This window comes from Canis lupus, chromosome 10 (assembly GCF_011100685.1).
Source record: "Canis lupus familiaris isolate Mischka breed German Shepherd chromosome 10, alternate assembly UU_Cfam_GSD_1.0, whole genome shotgun sequence".
Lineage (NCBI taxonomy): Eukaryota > Metazoa > Chordata > Mammalia > Carnivora > Canidae > Canis > Canis lupus.
Window position 1 is genome coordinate 570,853 of NC_049231.1, and position 17,151 is coordinate 588,003.

General features: G+C 48.4%; 1 protein-coding gene across 3 annotated transcripts; it reads right to left on the reverse strand.

Moving 5' to 3' along the window:
- Position 1: 1 nt before the first annotated feature.
- MMP19 (matrix metallopeptidase 19) lies at positions 2-5,832 on the reverse strand. Of its 3 annotated transcripts, XM_038549587.1 has the most exons (9): positions 5,588-5,832; positions 5,191-5,276; positions 4,155-4,285; positions 3,704-3,919; positions 2,981-3,226; positions 2,393-2,518; positions 1,629-1,793; positions 1,339-1,466; positions 2-1,162 (listed from the first exon to the last, which is right to left on the reverse strand). In XM_038549587.1, the coding sequence occupies exons 1-9, from the start codon at positions 5,675-5,677 to the stop codon at positions 707-709; spliced, it is 1,644 nt and encodes a 547-aa protein (XP_038405515.1). In that variant the 5' UTR covers positions 5,678-5,832; the 3' UTR covers positions 2-706. The 3 variants fall into 3 exon arrangements, with proteins under 3 accessions (XP_038405515.1, XP_038405517.1, XP_038405516.1); XM_038549589.1 differs by lacking the exon at positions 2,981-3,226; XM_038549588.1 differs by lacking the exon at positions 5,191-5,276 and having other exon boundaries at positions 5,588-5,731.
- Between the last annotated feature and the right edge of the window lie 11,319 nt (positions 5,833-17,151).

Consider the following 17,151-nt stretch of genomic DNA (forward strand, 5'->3'; position numbering starts at 1 on the left):
CCAGGGATTCCAGCCTCTGCTGTTGCTCTTGAAACACCTTGCACCTTGAAACAATTAGCCAGACTGACAAGTCCTCTGGTCCCCTAAAGATCTGATAAGGCCCCCCCTTATCAGACTGGACTACTGTACACAGCGACACAAACACACAGCCAGAGGAAGAGCTGTTCAGTCCTCTCTAATGAACATGGAGCTAGCCTTTGTTAAGCACAAATGTGCCAGACATTGTGCCCTGCACTTCACAAATAGTATTTCATTTAATGCAAAAACCCTGCAGGATTGGTATTAACCTTATTTAGCAGAATCGAAGGCTCAATGAACTTGCCCAAAGTCATAAGCAAGTAAATGTGATTCTTAATAGGTTCCAAAGCCCTTGCTCATTTTACTGGCCATGCTGTTTTTTGCACTTTATCTAGGAAGGACAAGACCCAAGCATTTAGCTTCCCAGCTGTTGCCCACCTGTCAGCCAAGGGCCTGAGTGATGCCTGCCTTCCCCCAGTCTTCCAGACAGTAAATAACACAGTTGGAGGTGCTATCTAGGATGGAGAGGAAATGTGGGGAGCTGACCCAGAGTTAGGGAGTCCCTGCCCAGGACAGAAAGAGCACAGAGAAGGGGTGGCTAGTGCTGGGACATTTAGAGGCCTGAGGTCTATGGCTCACACCCCTGCTGCAGCCCTGCAGCCTAGTGAGCCGACATTTGATTCACATCTTAGGCCTCTGGGAGGGTGACAGTACCAGGGAATGAAAGGGTAGGGGAGGCCGTGGCTGAGGGGGTAATGTCCAAGATTGGGTCTCCAGGTGAGGGGTCATTGTTCAACGTGGTATCTATGGCTGAGGAAGTGGTATTCAGGGTTGTTCCTATGGCAGAGGGGTCAGTGCCTGTGGCTGAAGGACGGATATCTCCACCTGATGGAGGAGGGTCTGAGGTCTGGGGATGACAGTGCATCCAGTTGGGGGCGGTGTCTCTGGGATAGCCTTTCTCTACTCGGAGCTGCCGGTTGAGGCGCCAGTACTGTTTATCCTTGAAGAAGTAGACACGGCCATCCCGCCAACTCACAGCAGCTGAGGGCTGGTCTGGCACTCCCGTAAACAACCTTTTGATTGGTTTAGGGTAGTGGCTGAAGTCCGTTCGGGCCAGCTCGTCCCACTGCCAGTACCCGGATCCCTAGGAGTTGGGTGGGAAGGGAGAAGAGGATAAGGAGAGAGCTTAAGGATCCCCAGAAGTCTACTCCCAGTCCACTCCAGCTGCAAACCATCTCCCTTGGAGAGCAAGTCGGCTTCCCCTTCCCTGTGTGAGGTAGCCCACCCCTCCTAAGAAGGGATTTGCTTTAAACTGTATACCTTAAAGAGGAACACCTTTTGGTTGAAAGGCCAATAGAGAGCTGCGTCCAGGTTGGGCTCTATCCTATTCAGCTTCTTGGGGAAGCCGGGAGACCTCTTGAAATTAATATAGCGCCACACCTTGTCTCCTGAGAGCAGGTAAGGAAAGGACACGTTATCTCCGTCTTCAGGTGACAGCTTTTGGGTCTCCCATTCAACCCTTCCAGAAACTTCTCATCTCTTCCTCCCTTTCATGGCTTCTTTAATGGTAGGCCTTCTTCAGGGAACACACCGTAAACCAGTCCCTTTACCCTTAAAGAAGTGAATCCATTGTGTTCGAGGAGAGTAGACAGCAGCATCTAGGTTTCCTGGGAGCCCCTCCCAAAGGGCCGACACCTGGAACAAGGGCCCCAGCCCTGAATCTGTCACCGTCCACACGTAATTCCCCTTGAAGGCATAAGTCTTCCCGCGGGGCCCTGAAAGCAAAAGTATGTGAACAATTCAAAAAGACATGGGTCGAATAAAGACTTTAGGGCACCTCAGGCAGGCTGATCATTTGCCCTCCTCCCACAGGCTGAGTCCTCAAAACTTCATTCAACTTTAATTTAAAGAGAGGACCTAGGTAGAGAAGAAAGACCCCGTGTTCAGCCTCTTTGCTATTCAGAGCATTTCAGCTCCCATTCACGCAATAAAATAAAAGCCCTGCTCCCCTTTGGGGACCCCACCTCCCATTCTGAGTAGCTTCCACGTTGTCCTTCCCTGCAGGTATATAATACCCTCTCTAATAGACATTACAGTAAATATGGTTTTCTTCATCTTGCTATATTACCAGATATGGTTTAGTGGCCCCTATCAGGAGGCACTGAGGTAAATGCCAGCCTAACCCAACTTTAATCTGGCTCTGAGGCCTCCCTCCCATGCCAGATGCCTTCTTCCATGGCCACTAACCCCTGCCTGGCATCTAACCTCTGTTACTCATGCTGAGGTCCCACATCATTCCCATTTGTCCAGGTCCCAAAGTCAGCAGGCTGCTGCCACTGCCTGCCTATAGCCCGGGGTGTGGGGGGGTGCTCACCCAGCATTATGGCATCCAGTTCACCACTGCAGGGGTCTGGCATGGGGCCAGGTTCTGTGGGCATATGTGGTATAGCGGGGAGCTCCATCTCTTCTTCCTCCTCCTCTGTCTCTGGGCTCTTCTTGCCTGCAACGTAACATAATGCGACTCAGGGAGAGAACTCATAGCACCTGGGCTCCCCACTCATCTCTAAGTTCGGCTCAGAGGCCCTATAGAAAGGGGAAGAGCAAATCCTAGAAAGTTTCTCTTGGTGAGAGGCAAGATCATACTGATATCAACAGGAGACACCTTTTAGTGTTGAGAAGGACCAGAAAGGGGAAAGTTTGCTGGAATATTCATCCTTCATCCCCAAGAATGGGTAAGAGGGGAGAGAGGCCTGAAAGGAAGACCAGACATGGAAGTGTCAGAAAAAAAACTCCTGAAAATAAAGTAGCCTGAATAACTGGGTAGGAGGAAGAGAAAAAAGCTAAGTCATTTCCTACCATGGAGGCTAGACCTGTCTCTTCAAACTTGAAGAGATGCTGGTCACACTGACCCTCATGATCACTAGGGCTCGTGACTAACCATAACTTGAGGGAAAAGACTGACCATAGAGAGCCTGAATCCCTGCCACATCATCCGGGTGCAGCTTGAAGTGGGGCCGGTAGCCAGCATACACAGGGGCCATGAGGGCCTGGGTGTATCGAGAGTGCCCAAGCCCCAGGGCATGGCCCAGTTCATGGGCTGCAATGATGCGCAGGTTCACCCCCCGGTAAGTCCTCTCAGTCCAGAGCTCATCTTCATCAAAGTGCACACTGCCCAGCTCTGGGATGTCAGCATGGGCCAGGACCCTCCCTGGACAAAGACAAAGGTGGACAGGAAGGAGGTCAGAGTCTCTTAGGCTAGAGCATCCTTTGCTTGTTATTACCCCAATTTCTCCATTCCCTGAAATTTCCGTCTATAGTCAGTCTCTCGGGTGCCTCTCTTGTTCTTTTCAGCTCCCCTTGTCATCACCCAGTTCTCTCTGGATTGCTCATCCCTCTGTCTCTGTATTCCCAACCACTCTCTTCTCTCTGGCCCAGTCCCCTCTGAGGTGTGTCTTGAGCAGGGGAACTTAAACCAAGGACTAAAGCATAAGCATCAAAGGGGAGGCTTGATAAGACCCCAGGGAGGTGAACAGCTGCTCTCCAAGAGAATGTTAGAAGGTAGTTAGTGTGAGGTGCAGTTGAGCATTGGGGGAAGCCTGAACATTAGGGTTCCAGAGTCACTGGCTCAAGGGGACCAAGACAATCTCAGAGGTCTATGAGGTGGGAGCTGAGAGCTGGTGCCTACCAGGTCCATCAAAGGAATTGGAGCAGTAGGGGCTCTGGCGGCCATGGAAGGAGAGGCGGATGTCAGCCCAGCCAGCCTGCACTTCCCTGAAGGTCAGGGGGGCCGCACTGCTCCAGTACTGGAAGGCTTGAAGCAGGGCTGCCCGGGCTGTGTCGGGTGGGAGGGTGGAAGGCAGGTTGAAGATGCGGAAAGTCAGGTGCTTCTTTCTCCAGCGGCCTGGTTATCGGACCAGAAAATAGATTAGAAACAGAGATCCTCTGCCAAACCCAGAGAGTTCCCCTGAGTCTAGGCATTGGTTCAGTAAAGCTATGTCTCTGGGCAGGTGATGATCAGCTAATCACCAGGTGATCATCCACGCAACACTGACCTGGGCCTGGCTGTCCCAATGTCACCCATACTCCAGAGCCATGCCACTCCCACTTTCCCTCCCTTTTCTAGTCTCAGTCCTCACCCAGCAGGAGGTATTTAAGGGTCTTCTGGTTGAAGGGATCCTCCAGGCCACAACGGGGCTGCCTCATGCGGGCCCTTGTGGCATCATCCAGCTGACCTGAGACTGGCAGCTCAGATGCTTCTTGAAAAGTTCTGAAAAGAGGGAGAGGGATGGACCCAGTAGGACAAAGGAATCTGGAATGACTGAAAATGGGATAGCTCTTTGGCCCCCTTCTGCCCACAGTGGTAGCTGAGAATGGCACAGAATCTCTGAAGCTGATGGGGTCACTCCAGTATCCAGTCTTCATAATTAGGACTTTCTCCTCTGTTTTGCAGAAATAGCGATACTCCGGCTTCACCTCCCCATCTTCAGTCTCTTATTTGTGCAAGGTTGCCCTCAGGTGTAGCCCTCTTCTCTACTGCAATTTCTAACCTTGTCCTGCTCTAGTGAAGTATCCTGCCCCTTGCTCTGGGACTCTCTAATCCCACCTAAGGGCCTGTCCTCCCTCTGCATTCTCCTCCTGCTAGACCCCCCTCCCAGCCCAGCTTGCTCAGGGGCAGTTTCATCCCTCAGGCACCATAGGCACTGTAGCCTTTCAAGGGATGGTGAACATATCTGAGAGCAGAAAGAAAAATTATCCATTAGATCCAAAATAGGAAAAGAAAACTTCAAAATATAAATAAATATGGAATCAAATGTCTACAAAAAGCAACATCATGCCAACAACTCAACCCCAACTCAATTCAACCTATAATTTTACATGTTAAGTTATAGTTCATGTGGGATGTTGCTAATAGTCTATTGGATACCCGTGGAATGGAGCCTCCAGAGGACCTAGGAAGCCCTACTCAGGGCCTAGGAAAATCCAATGGCTGGTCCTCATGTTTGAATTCCCATTTTACCCCATGCCCCACCACCTGAACAGTGATAGCAACCCATTTCCTAGATCCCTAGATTGGGGTCAGGCAAAAGTGGGCTTGGGGAGAGAAGACATGAAAAGAAGGAAAGATGACCTTGCAGCCTTAACCCTTAGGGCATGTGCCTTATAAACTCTCACCTCAGAGCCTCCATAATATCTTCTGGCCTGAAGTTATCAGGTCCTTCTAGAGGCTTCTGTAGGTACCCATATTGCAACAGATAATCCTATGATGGGAGTCAGGGTAAGCAGAATAAAAAAGGGAGTTAGTTGGCCTCAGGGTAAAGCTTCTCAATAACCTAACAGACCCATAGGGATAGGAGGGGACAGACTTTGAAGGACCAAAGGAGAGGCATCTTAGAGAAGGAGCTCAGGTGGAACAAAGGCAGGGAGTGGGAGATGGGCAGGAGTAGATCATGGAGCTTAGGAAGGAAAGGAAAGGCAGACTGAAGGTCAGGAGGGAAGCTTGGATGGGACTATGGCGCAGTACCCCAATCCCTTCATGGGTCTGGGTCCCTCCTTCCCCGAGGGGACTCACCACTGCTGTCTCTTTTCGGGCAGTCCCCAGGGCCCGACCTGAGACTGTCGCAGGGAGTAGGAAGCCCAGGCACAGCCACTGCCAGTTCATGGTCCAACCAGGCAGGAACTCCACAGGTCGGCTAACCCTCTGCCCTGAGACTTCTGGGAGCCTGGGGAAGCAGGGTTAAGGGGGGGCTCCTGCCTCCAGTTCTTTCCACTCTCCAGTCTCTGGACCTCTTTATAAAACTTCAGAGGAGGAGAATTGGGGGGAGTGGCAGTGGGAGGTGACTCAGCCCAGAGATATGTTGCAATTCACCATTAACCCCTGCCCCGCCACAGAGCTTCTGTCAAGAAGAGCCCCTAACCCATTCCCAGAGTCCTCCCTACAGATGAGGAGACCATTCATACTGTCCTGGGTGGGGGGCAGCCTGGCGGGAAGAGAAGCAGAATCTCGGTAGAGACTGGGATAGGGACCATGGCTATCCCCTGGAGATATTCCTGTGCCCCAGGAACCCTGGGCCAGCAAACCCCTTATCTTCAACTCTCATGGGTCCCTATCTGCTCTAGGATAGGAAAAAAATAAAAGTTAAGAGGTAGGAAGCAGCGTAGGTGCTCCGGTTTCAGGTGAAGAAATCAGAGACGAGGTCTCAGTTTCTTTGTACTTGTGTGTGCTTTAATAAAAAGTCTTTATTTGGGGCGGCCCCGGGTGGCTCAGCGGTTTAGCGCCTCCTTCGGCCCAGGGCGTGATCCTGGAGACCCGGGATCCAGTCCACGTCGGGCTCCCTGCAGGGAGCCTGCTTCTCCCTCTGCCTGTCTCTCTCTCTCTCTCTCTCTCTCAATCTCTGTGTCTGTCTCTCATAAATAAATAAATAAAATCTTTTTTAAAAAGTCATTATTATTTCAAGTATCTAGTGAGCTACTTCATTCCCCCCTGAGCCCTAGCACCTACCTCAGGCCAGCTCAGTACTTCAGGTGGTGCTTAATGAATCTTCATCAAACAACTAAGTGGGGTGGGAGAGTGCATGGGAACCAGAGTTTGGAGAGGGTCTTGAGTGCTATTTGGGGAAGAGATGAAAAACTTCCATTTTAAAACATTTACTTTGTCTTAGGTGATTTACAAATGATCTCACAACCCTCCTAGAACAGAGGCATTATTCTAGTCTCTTCTTCTTCTTCTTTTTTTTTTTTTTTTTGCCCTTTTTTTATAAGAGGAAATGGGGACCCAGAGAGAGAACTATTTTTTTTAAAGATTTTATTTATTTATTCATGAGAGAGAGAGAGAGAAGCAGAGACACAGGCAGAGGGAGAAGCAGGCGCCCTGAAGGAAGCCCAATGTGGGACTCCATCCCAGGACCCCACCCCCACCCCCTTCTCCCCACCTCCTCACCCCCCAGGATCTGCAAGGCAGATGCTCAACCACTGAAGCCACCCAGGTGCCCCCCAGAGAGAGAACTTGATAAGTACATGAAGCTCCCAATTGATCTGGACTATATTCAAATAAATCCCTCTGCTGACTCCAGAACCCGTTATAACCCGTGCTCTTTCCATGCACCACATGGATGACTCTCAGAGTTCTATTCTTTAAATGTTTAGGAGCTGCCAAAGGTTCCAGTCTCATTGATGCATCCATAATGTTTGCATATCCTTCCATGCACAGGGAAGAACTGGGAGAAAGGGTTACTGAACTCATGTTCTCAGTAGGACCTTCCCCCCCCTGCAAGGCTGGCTGTAAGGCTGGCAGGCCACAGGGGAACCCTTCACACTCTAGGGTCGAGATGGGGGATATTCCTTTTTTTTTTTTTTTAAAGTTTATTTATTTATTCATGAGAGACACACAGACAGAGAGGCAGAGACACAGGCAGAGGGAGAAGCAGGCTCCATGCAGGGAACCCGATGTGGGACTCGATCCCGGGACTCCAGGATTACGCCCTGAGCTGAAGGCAGATGCTTAACCACTGAGCCACCCAGGCGTCCCAGTGGGGGATATTCCTGACTCATGTTGTTGCCCTTGGTAATGCTGACCCCTTTGACCCACCCAGCTCTCAACTGGGTAACAATCAGGTGACTAAGTCCCAAATGGCCAGTGACAGGCAAGGAAGGACAGAGAACTTCTGACGGATAAGTGACAAAGGCCATGACTGAGGCCATTGCCCAGGCTGATGTCCTCAGGAAATGATGGAGTTTAGGAACCAGCTCTCAGCCCCCTGCAGAGTTCTTTCTCCACTTTCCCCTTCTTCTCCTCCATCCTGACTCCCACTTTGAGAACAGGGCTTGGTCCAACTGAAAATTATAATTTTTTCTGATTAAAGTTTTCTCTTTTTTTCTGAATAAAAGTTATCCCTTGCTCGTTGTAGCAAATTTGGAAAATACGAAAATAAACCAGGAAGAAAATGAAAACCACCAGTAAATGCTTCCCAGAAGAGAACCACTAGTAACATTCTGACACATTTTCACTTGAAACTGTGTTTCTGAGTTCAGCTCCAGCTCTGCCTGCAGAGACTCAGCCCCTGGAGACTCCGGTGGGGATGAAGAGAAAGTGAGAAGAGGTAGTAAAAAAAATGCGGAGGAGGGACAGGAGCTGAGGGTGGTGGGGAGAGAGGAGGATACAGGGGAGGATATGAGAGAAACAAGTAGGATGAGTGGGAGAGTTGATTACTCCCTTCCCTTAGGCACCTCACAGGAGGGGGAAAGGAGCAGGACAGACGGACAGACAGACAGACGTGTGGCAGTGTGTTGGTGAGAGAGGACTGTGAAAGGTGGGCACTGGCTCTGGCCTGCCTGGAAGGCCCTGGCCATGGGGGCGGGGCGCGGGACATGGAACCACATTGTAGATACTAAGGAGCCAGGAGAGAAGAGAGTAAAACAGGGAAAGCTGCCAAATAGTTTACCTCATTTAGCTGTCAGCAACCGAGCTGGGGGCATCACCATGTTACGAAAAAGGAAACTGCGCCTCTAGAAGGTTGCTTCAGGCCACGCAGCTGGAGCAGTAGAGCCCTGGGCCCGAGCCTCGATGATCTTCGCGGCCCCCCAGGAGCTTCCCAGGCACCCGAACGCCCCCCGGGCTGGGAGCCACGCGGCCCCCCTTCCTGCAGCGCCCCCCCCCCCCAGCCAGGCTGACCAGCTCTTTCTCTCCCTGAACCTGTCACCTCTCACGGTGGGGGGGGGGGGGAGATAAGGGGACCTACACACAGGGTTAGGACACGTGGTCTGCCCGCCCCAAAAGAGAACTTGAGTCTGAGCGAGAGCCCCGGAGGTCTCTAGCTTGCTTGCTCCCTTCCCACAGATTAGCAGATTAGTTCCCTCTCTGTCCCTCTCTGTCCAATGTGGCCAAAGAATTGTGTCTGGAAATATTTTTAAATTTTTTTTTTATTTATTTATGATAGTCACAAAGAGAGAGAGAGAGAGGCAGAGACACAGGCAGAGGGAGAAGCAGGCTCCATGCACTGGGAGCCTGATGTGGGATTCGATCCCGGGTCTCCAGGATCGCGCCCTGGGCCAAAGGCAGGTGCCAAACCGCTGCGCCACCCAGGGATCCCCTGGAAATATTTTTAATTAAAATCTTTTAAACTGTAACAGGAGGAAGTAGGTTAGGTTTTTTTTTCTTTGGTTTTATTTATTTATTCACGAGAGACACAGGCAGAGGGAGAAGCGGGCTCCTCAAGGGGAGCCCGACGTGGGACTCGATCCCGGGTCTCCAGGATCAGGCCTTGCGCTGAAGGAGGCGCTAAACCGCCGAGCCACCCGGGGATCCCCAGTAGGTTAGGCTCTGAGAGTATTTCCTAGTGATCGGGGGCCACGGGGTCACGGGGCTACGGATGTAGGGCAAGGGGTTGTGAAGTCTCTAAGTCCGAGAGAAGAGGATCTCTAAAGCACCACTCACCCTCTCTGACACCACCCTTCCCGGAATGGGATGGCCCCTAGGGCTGGAAAGCTTGGTATAAGGGGCAAGTCTGGGGCCTGAAACTGGAAGTGAGAAAAACATTAAGTTATAACTCGCCGGCCCAGACACTGCTCTTGATTTCGAGAAATGTGGTGTTAGCCTCTGGCCTGTTTCCCCTGAGTCCTGAGGGAATCAGGAGCAAGGAACTTTCCCTGGCTGAATGGGATTGAGTTTTCCAAGCTGTTACCCTGGAAACCTCTGTTTTTAAGAGGAGTGCCTCCCCCACAACACGCACTCCTTTAATTAGTCATGAGTTCCTAGAAGCCAGATGGGAAGAAGGCCTGGATTGTGCACAGCTGGAACTGGTTAGTGAGGAGAGAAGTGGGAGGGGTTTGGGGATGGCTCAGGGCCTGGGCCAGCACATTCTGTTCCCAGGATACTCCAGATTTCCTCCCCACACACACACACACTTCCCCATCACAAGCAGTCCCTCCTGCCTATAGCTCCTCAAACATGCACCCACTCAGGCTCAGTTGAGAGGATATCAGAGCCAAATCCTTAAGTTCTTCAGTTCCTGTCCAAGGGCAAGCAAGGAAACCAAGATCTGTTCCTTGTCTCCAGTTCACACACAGGAGAAGGCATCGCCCCGCAGAACTCCCCTGGAGATTGCTGGAGGCTTCTGCTGGTTATCTCCTTACACAGTACAGAGCCAAGGAGATACATGAAGGGATAAGAGTAAGTAAGGAGGGGAGTAGAGGAGTAAGAAGCTCAGGCGGGGAACCTGGGGGTGTGGGATCAACCCCTGTGTCGGGCTCCGTGCTCAGTGTGGAGTCTGCTTCTCCCTCTCCCTCTGCTCCTGCTGCCCCCGTCACTCTCTGTCTCAAATAAACTCTTTTAAAAATAATTAAATTAAAGGGGGAAAAAGCTTACGTTTTCTTTCAGCATCTAAGATAGGGAAATGATGGTAACAAAGGATATTTGCTCCTTCTGGGAACGGCTGCCTTTTCCTTAATGAAAATCAAACTGATCTTTATTGCTTTTCCCAAGGGCAGTGGGATGAGGGGGAGCAGTTTCGCCTCCTGTCCACACTTTGTGACCCCAAGAAACAGATCTGCACTAATGTTTGGGGATTGTCATGGGCCTGGAAAGTTCATGTTAGGATCCCCTTTTTTGGTGAAAGTCTTTGATGGGGGTTGCCAAAGGAAGGAGTTCAGCACCCACTTCCTCTATTGAAAAGGGCGGTAACTAGATGGGGGAAGGAGACCTAGGAATAACCCAGTTTTGTTCCTGTCGGACCAGTAACTGCAGAGAGAGGACTAGTGGGGTAAGAAAGCTGCCTTTAATGGGGGAGAAATGTAGGGAGAGGGTTCTCTTTTGTGCCCCTTGTTTTGTTCCTAACTTACTTAAGAATGATAGTGGAGGGTTCAACAGTATGTTTATATTTTTGTTTTTTAGTGAATTCATTAATTTGACAATGGAGGAAGGATCAACAGATTAAACAAGTATATCTAGCATATAGTGAGGAAGAAAGAGCTAAAGGATGATTTAAAGTGTCAAAGGTGCAAGGAGCACCTGGCATCTAGTTAAGCGTCTAACTCTTGATTCCAGCTCAGGTCATGGTCTCAGGGTCCTGAGACTGACCCCACCTGGAGCCGCCGCCGCCCCCCCCCCCCCCCTGCCTCCCACATAGGGCTCCATGCTCAGTGCCAGGTCTGCTGGAGAGTCTCTCTCCTTCTGCCTCTGCCCCTCCCCCGTCCTGCGCTTGCTCTCTAAGATAAATAAATAAATCTTAAAAAAAAAAAAAAGTGTCAAAGGGGCAAAGTTTCAGTTTGAGTTTGAGGTGCAAGCAGCTTTGGCATTATGAGCACTACCTGTCAGCTATGACAGAAATTTTTTAAATGGGAAATAGAAAAAGATGATTGAAAGAGAAGATTCTTGATCCTAAAAAAGATTATATTCTCAGATTTTTTGTTACTTCTTTAAAGATTTTATTTATTTATTCATGAGACACACACAGAGAAAGAGAGAGAGAGAAAGAGAGAGAGAGAGAGAGAGAGGGAGGCAGAGACACAGGCAGGGGGAGGAGCAGGCTCCATGCAGGGAGCCCGAGGTGGGGCTCGATCCAGGGTCTCCAGGATCACGCTCTGGGCCGAAGGCGGCGCTAAACCGCTGAGCCACCCGGGCTGCCCTCAGATTTTTTTTTTTTTTTTTTTTTAAGATTTATCTATTCACTTATTTTTAGAGACAGCAAGAGAGCACAGGGGGAGGTGGGGAGGCGCAGAGGGAGAAAGAGAGAAGCACACTCCCCAATGAGCATGGAGCCCGGCTCGAGGTTGGATCTCATGACCCCAAGATCATGCTCTGAGCTGAAATCAAGAGTATAAGGCCCAACCAACTGGGCTACCAGGTGCCCCATGTATTCTCAGATTTTTTTTATCCAAAAGCTATTTTTTTTTTCTTTTAAGATTTTATTTATTTATTCAAGAGAGACAGAGAGAGAGAGGCAGAGGGAGAAGCAGGCTCCATGCAGGGAGCCCGACGTGGGACCCGATCCGGGGACCCCAGGATCACGCCCTGAACCGAAGGCAGACGCCCAACCGCTGAGCCACCCGGGGGTCCAGAAGCTCTTCTTGAGGATGTGTGTGCTTGCCTGTTGCTCATTTTTGTAACACTCCTTAGTGTGTGTATGTGCATGTGACTATAGGAGTGATGCTTCCCTGCTGTAAAAACTGGAGATGATACATAACTGCCTGATTTCAAAAAGGAAGCCAGGTATTGGTGGGATAGGAGCGCACTGGCAGGAAAGATTTGAGAGAGAATTGCAAACCAAGAGCTGAAACGGATGAAGAAATATCCAGTTGATCACTGGCCACAAATTAAGGCTGGTCCCTGACTAGAGTAGCCAAGGTGGCCAATAAGATCAGAGAGAATCAATAAGGGGCAGCCAGGGGTGGGGGGTGGGGAGGGCACAGCGGCTTAGCGCCGCCTGCAGCCCAGGGCGTGATCCTGGAGACCCAGATCGAGTCCTGCATGGAGCCTGCTCCTCCCTCTGCCTGTGTCTCTGCCTCTCTCTCTGTGTGTCTCTCGTGAATAAATAAATAAAATCTTAAAAAAAAAAAAAAGAAAGAAGAAGCTGAACTAGCTTGGATTAGGGTCATTTATTTGAGGGCAAATCAAAAGAGTTATCTTTCTATCAACATATACCTTTGCAAATATAAGAAATGAGTATTGGCAAAAATTGTATTTATCTGTCATTCACTGCTTATTGGTGCCTCTTAAACTTTTTTTTTTAATTTTATTTATTATTTATGATAGTCACACACAGAGAGAGAGAGAGAGGCAGAGACACAGGCAGAGGGAGAAGCAGGCTCCATGCACCGGGAGCCCGATGTGGGATTCGATCCCGGGTCTCCAGGATCGCGCCCTGGGCCAAAGGCAGGCGCCAAACCGCTGCGCCACCCAGGGATACCTCTTAAACTTTTCTACCAATATTCACCAGGTAGATTATGAAAAAATACAGTCAGAGAGTAGAGGTATATGTACATACATGCGGTGGTTACTTCTTTGGGAAATTTGTCCATCTCGCAAAGATCACCCCTTCTCTGTCCCCCTTCCACATGGTTAAATAGGTGACTCCCAGCGGCCATACTTATGCCATGTGAAACTCTGCCCTCCAGCTCACTGAACCAGGGTTAGAGAACTGCCTCAAGCAGATTTATTCCTCCCAACCCCCAAGGAATCAGGTCTAAAAAGGAAATAAGTTAGGGGGATCCCTGGGATCCTGGGATCGAGTCCCACGTCAGGGTCCTGGCATGGAGCCTGCTCCTCCCTCTGCCTGTGTCTCTGCCTCTCTCTCCTCTCTCTATGACTATCATGAATAAATAATTTAAAAAAATTTTTTTAAATAAAAAAGAAATAAGTTAGTCTCCTCATGTGACTGGATCTGAAACATGCAAAGCTCAGGCAGTACATTGTGGCTCTCTACACAACGGTATGCTCAATAGCGGCCCACAAGGATGTCCATGTCCTAATCCCCAGAACTTCTAAATATGTTCCATTACGTGGCAAAAGGGGCTTTACAGATGTGATTAAATTAAGGGTCTTGACATGGGGAAATTCATGTGAAAAATAAGTGAATTTAGACACAGAATTTATACTCTTCACAAAAATTAACTCAAAATAGATCATATATCTAAATGTAAGCATAAAACTATGAAACTCGTCGGAGAAAACGTAGATAACCTTGAGCATGGCAAAGACTTTTCAGAGACAATACCAAAGGCATGATCCATGAAAGAAACAATTAGTAAGCTGAACTTCAGTAAAATTTAAAACTTCTGCTATAGAAGCACCTGGGTGGTTCAGTCAGTTAAGCATCTGCCTTCAGCTCAGGCCATGATCCCAAGGTCCTGGGATCTAGCCCCATGTCAGGCTCCCTGCTCAGCGGGGAACCTGCTTCTCCCTGTCCCTCTGCCACTCCCCTGCTTGTGCACGCTCTCTCTCTCTCTCTCAATCCCTCTCAAATAAATAAATAAAATCTTATTAAAAGTAAAAATTTTAAAAATTTTAAACCTACTGTGAGAAAGACAATGTCAAGAGAATGAGAAGACGTGCCACAGGGTGATAGGAAATATTTGCAAAAGACATATCTGATAAAGGACTGGTATCCAAAATATACAAAGAACTCTTAAAATTCAGTAGTAAGGGGATCCCTGGGTGGCTCGGCGGTTTGGCGCCTGCCTTTGGCCCAGGGCGCGATCCCGGAGTCCCGGGATCTAGTCCCAGGTCGGGCTCCTGGCATGGAGCCCGCTTCTCCCTCTCCCTGTGTCTCTGCCTCTCTCTCCTCTCTCTATGACTATCATGAATAAATAATAAAAAAAAAAAAAATTCAGTAGTAAGATGGGGTGCCTGGGTGGCTCAGTCAGTTAAGCATCCAACTCTTGATTTTGGCCCAGGGTAGTGATCTCAGGGTCGTGTGATTTAACCCCTGTGGCAGGCTCTGCATTCAGCAACAAGTCTGCTCGGGACTCTCTCTCTCCTCTCTCACTGCTCCTCCCCCACTCTCAAATAAATAAAATCTTAAAAAAAGAAAAACCTTCAGTAGTAAGAAAATGAACCACCCGATGTTTTAAAAATGGGCAGGGACGCCTGGGTGGCTTAGTGGTTGGGTGTCTGCCTTCATCTCAGGGCATGATTCCGGAGTCCTGTGATTGAGTCCCTCATCAGGTTCCCAATGGGGAGCCTGCATCTCCCTCTGTGTCTCGGTTTCTGTCTGTGTCTCTCACAAATAAATAAATAAATAAATAGGCAAAAGACCTAGACATCTCATAAAAGAAGATATACAGAGAGCAAACTAAGCGTATGAAAAGATGTTCAACATCCTATATCATTAGGGAATTACAAACTAAATCAAGGATGAGTTATCACCACATACCACTTAGAATGGCCCAAATCCAAAAACACTGGCAAAATCAAATGCTGATAAGCACCTGGAGCAACAGGAACTCCCATTCATCGCTGGTGGGAATGCAAAACGGTTCAGCCACTTTGAAAGACAGTTTGGGGGCAGCCCCAGTGGCGCAGTGGTTTAGGGCGTGATCCTGGAGGCCCTGGATCAAGTCCCACATCAGGCTCTCTGTATGATGCCTGCTTCTCCCTCTGCCTGTGTCTCTGCCTGTCTCTATGAATAAATAAAATAAAATTAAAAAAAGACAGTTTGGCAGTTCCTCACAAAAGTAAATGTACTCTTACCAAACAACCTTGCAATCACACTCCTTGGTATTTACCCAAATGAACCAAAACTTACATCCACAAAAACCTGCACATGAATGTTTATAGAGCTTTACTCATAATTACCAAGACTTTGAAGCAATCAAGATATCCATCCATGGGTGCCTGGGTGGCTCAGCGGTTTGGTGCCTGCCGTTGGCCCAGGGTGTGATCCTGGAGTCCCGGGATCGAGTCCCGCATCGGTCTCCCTGCATGGAGCCTGCTTATCCCTCTGCCTGTGTCTCTGCCTCTCTCTGTGTGTCTCTCATGAATAGATAAATAAAATCTTTAAAAAAAAAAAAAAGGATATCCATCCAAGTGAATAGATAAACAAGTTGTGGCACATCCAGACTCTGGAATATTAATCGGTGCTGAAAAAAGTGAGCTATCAAGCCATGAAAACACATGGAGGAACCATGTTATTACATGTTAGTATATTTCTAACTGAAAGAAGCCAATCTAGAATGTTTACATATGACATTCTGGAAAAGACAAAACTACAGATACAGTAAAAAGATCAGTGGTTGCCATGGTTAGGGGAAGGGAGGGATAAACAGGAGAACACAGAGGACTTTTAGGGCAGTGAAGCTATCATGTGTGATACTACAATGGTAGACACATGTCATTATATATTTGTCAACCCTATAGCATCTTCAACACCAAGAGTGAACCCAAATGTAAACTATGGAGTTTATGTGATAATGACGTCTCAGTATAAGTTCAACATTGTTATAAATGTTCCATTGTGATGTGGGATGTCAATAGTGGGGGAAGTTTTGCATGTGTGGGGATGGGGTGTATATGGGAACTCTCTGCACCTTGTCAACCTTGCTGTGAACCTAAAATTACTCTAAAAAATAAAGGTTATTAATTTAAAAAATCACTAGTGTATACATGGGAACAAATATAAGATGACCTTTCCAAAGTTAGAAATCATATTATCCATTAATCAAAGAAACAACCTTTCAAAAAATTTTAGCATATGTAATAAGGTATTTCACATCAGTGAGGAAAGAGTAAATTTTTCAATGAGTGGAATTAGGGCAACTATTTGCCATTAAACAAAGAGGGATCCCTGGGTGGCCCAGCGGTTTAGTGTCTGCCTTTGGCCCAGGGCATGATCCTGGAGTCCTGGGATCGAGTCCTGCATTGGGCTCCCTGCGAGGAGCCTGCTTCTCCCTCTGCCTGTGTGTCTCTGCCTCTCTTTCTCTGTGTCTCTCATGGATAAATAGATAAAATCTTTTAAAAAAGAAAAGCTAGATCTTATGTCATTAAATGAACTCAAATAAATTGCATATCAAACAGTGGTTGAAATGTAAATTATTAAACCATAACTGTATTCTTTTAAGGTGTTTCTAAGCATGAAGCAAAACCCAGAAGCCATTATGATCAAATAAACATTTAAAATTCAGAAATAGAGGGGGCCTGGGTGGTGCAATTGGTTAAATGTCCAGACTCTTGGTTTCTGCTCCAAGAAAGAAAGATCTGGTCATGATCTTGGGGTCCTGGGATGGAGCCCTGCATCAGGCTCAGCTTGCTCAGCGTGGGGTCTGCTTGAGATTCTTTCTCCCTCTCCTTCTGCCCCTCTGGCTCATGCTCACTTTTTTTTTATTATAAATTCAGAAATTGAAAAAAAATCAATTTAAAAGGTTAAAAAAGAATCTCAGTTAAACATGCAAATAGAACACTCTCCTAAAAAATGCTAGTAAAGGAATAAAAAAGAAAGAAACCCACAAGGACAAGGAGAATAGGAAATAAGTCAATGGGAGCAGCCCGGGTGGCTCAGCAGTTTAGCGCCGCCTTTAGCCCAGGGCGTGATCCTGGAGATCTAGGTTCGAGTTCCACGTTGGGCTCACTGCATGGAGCCTGCTCCTGCCTCTGCCTGTGTCTCTGCCTCTCTCTCTCTCTGTGTCTCTCATGAATAAATAAATAAA

Excerpts from the sequence above, each read along its gene's own strand:
- MMP19 (XM_038549587.1), bottom strand. The coding sequence starts at position 5,677 with ATGAACTGGCAGTGGCTGTGCCTGGGCTTCCTACTCCCTGCGACAGTC. Across the intron at positions 1,467-1,628 it reads ATGGATTCACTTCTTTAAGG|GAGACAAGGTGTGGCGCTAT; the intron begins GTAAAGGGACTG and ends ACCTGCTCTCAG. Across the intron at positions 1,163-1,338 it reads AAAAGGTGTTCCTCTTTAAG|GGATCCGGGTACTGGCAGTG; the intron begins GTATACAGTTTA and ends CCCAACTCCTAG.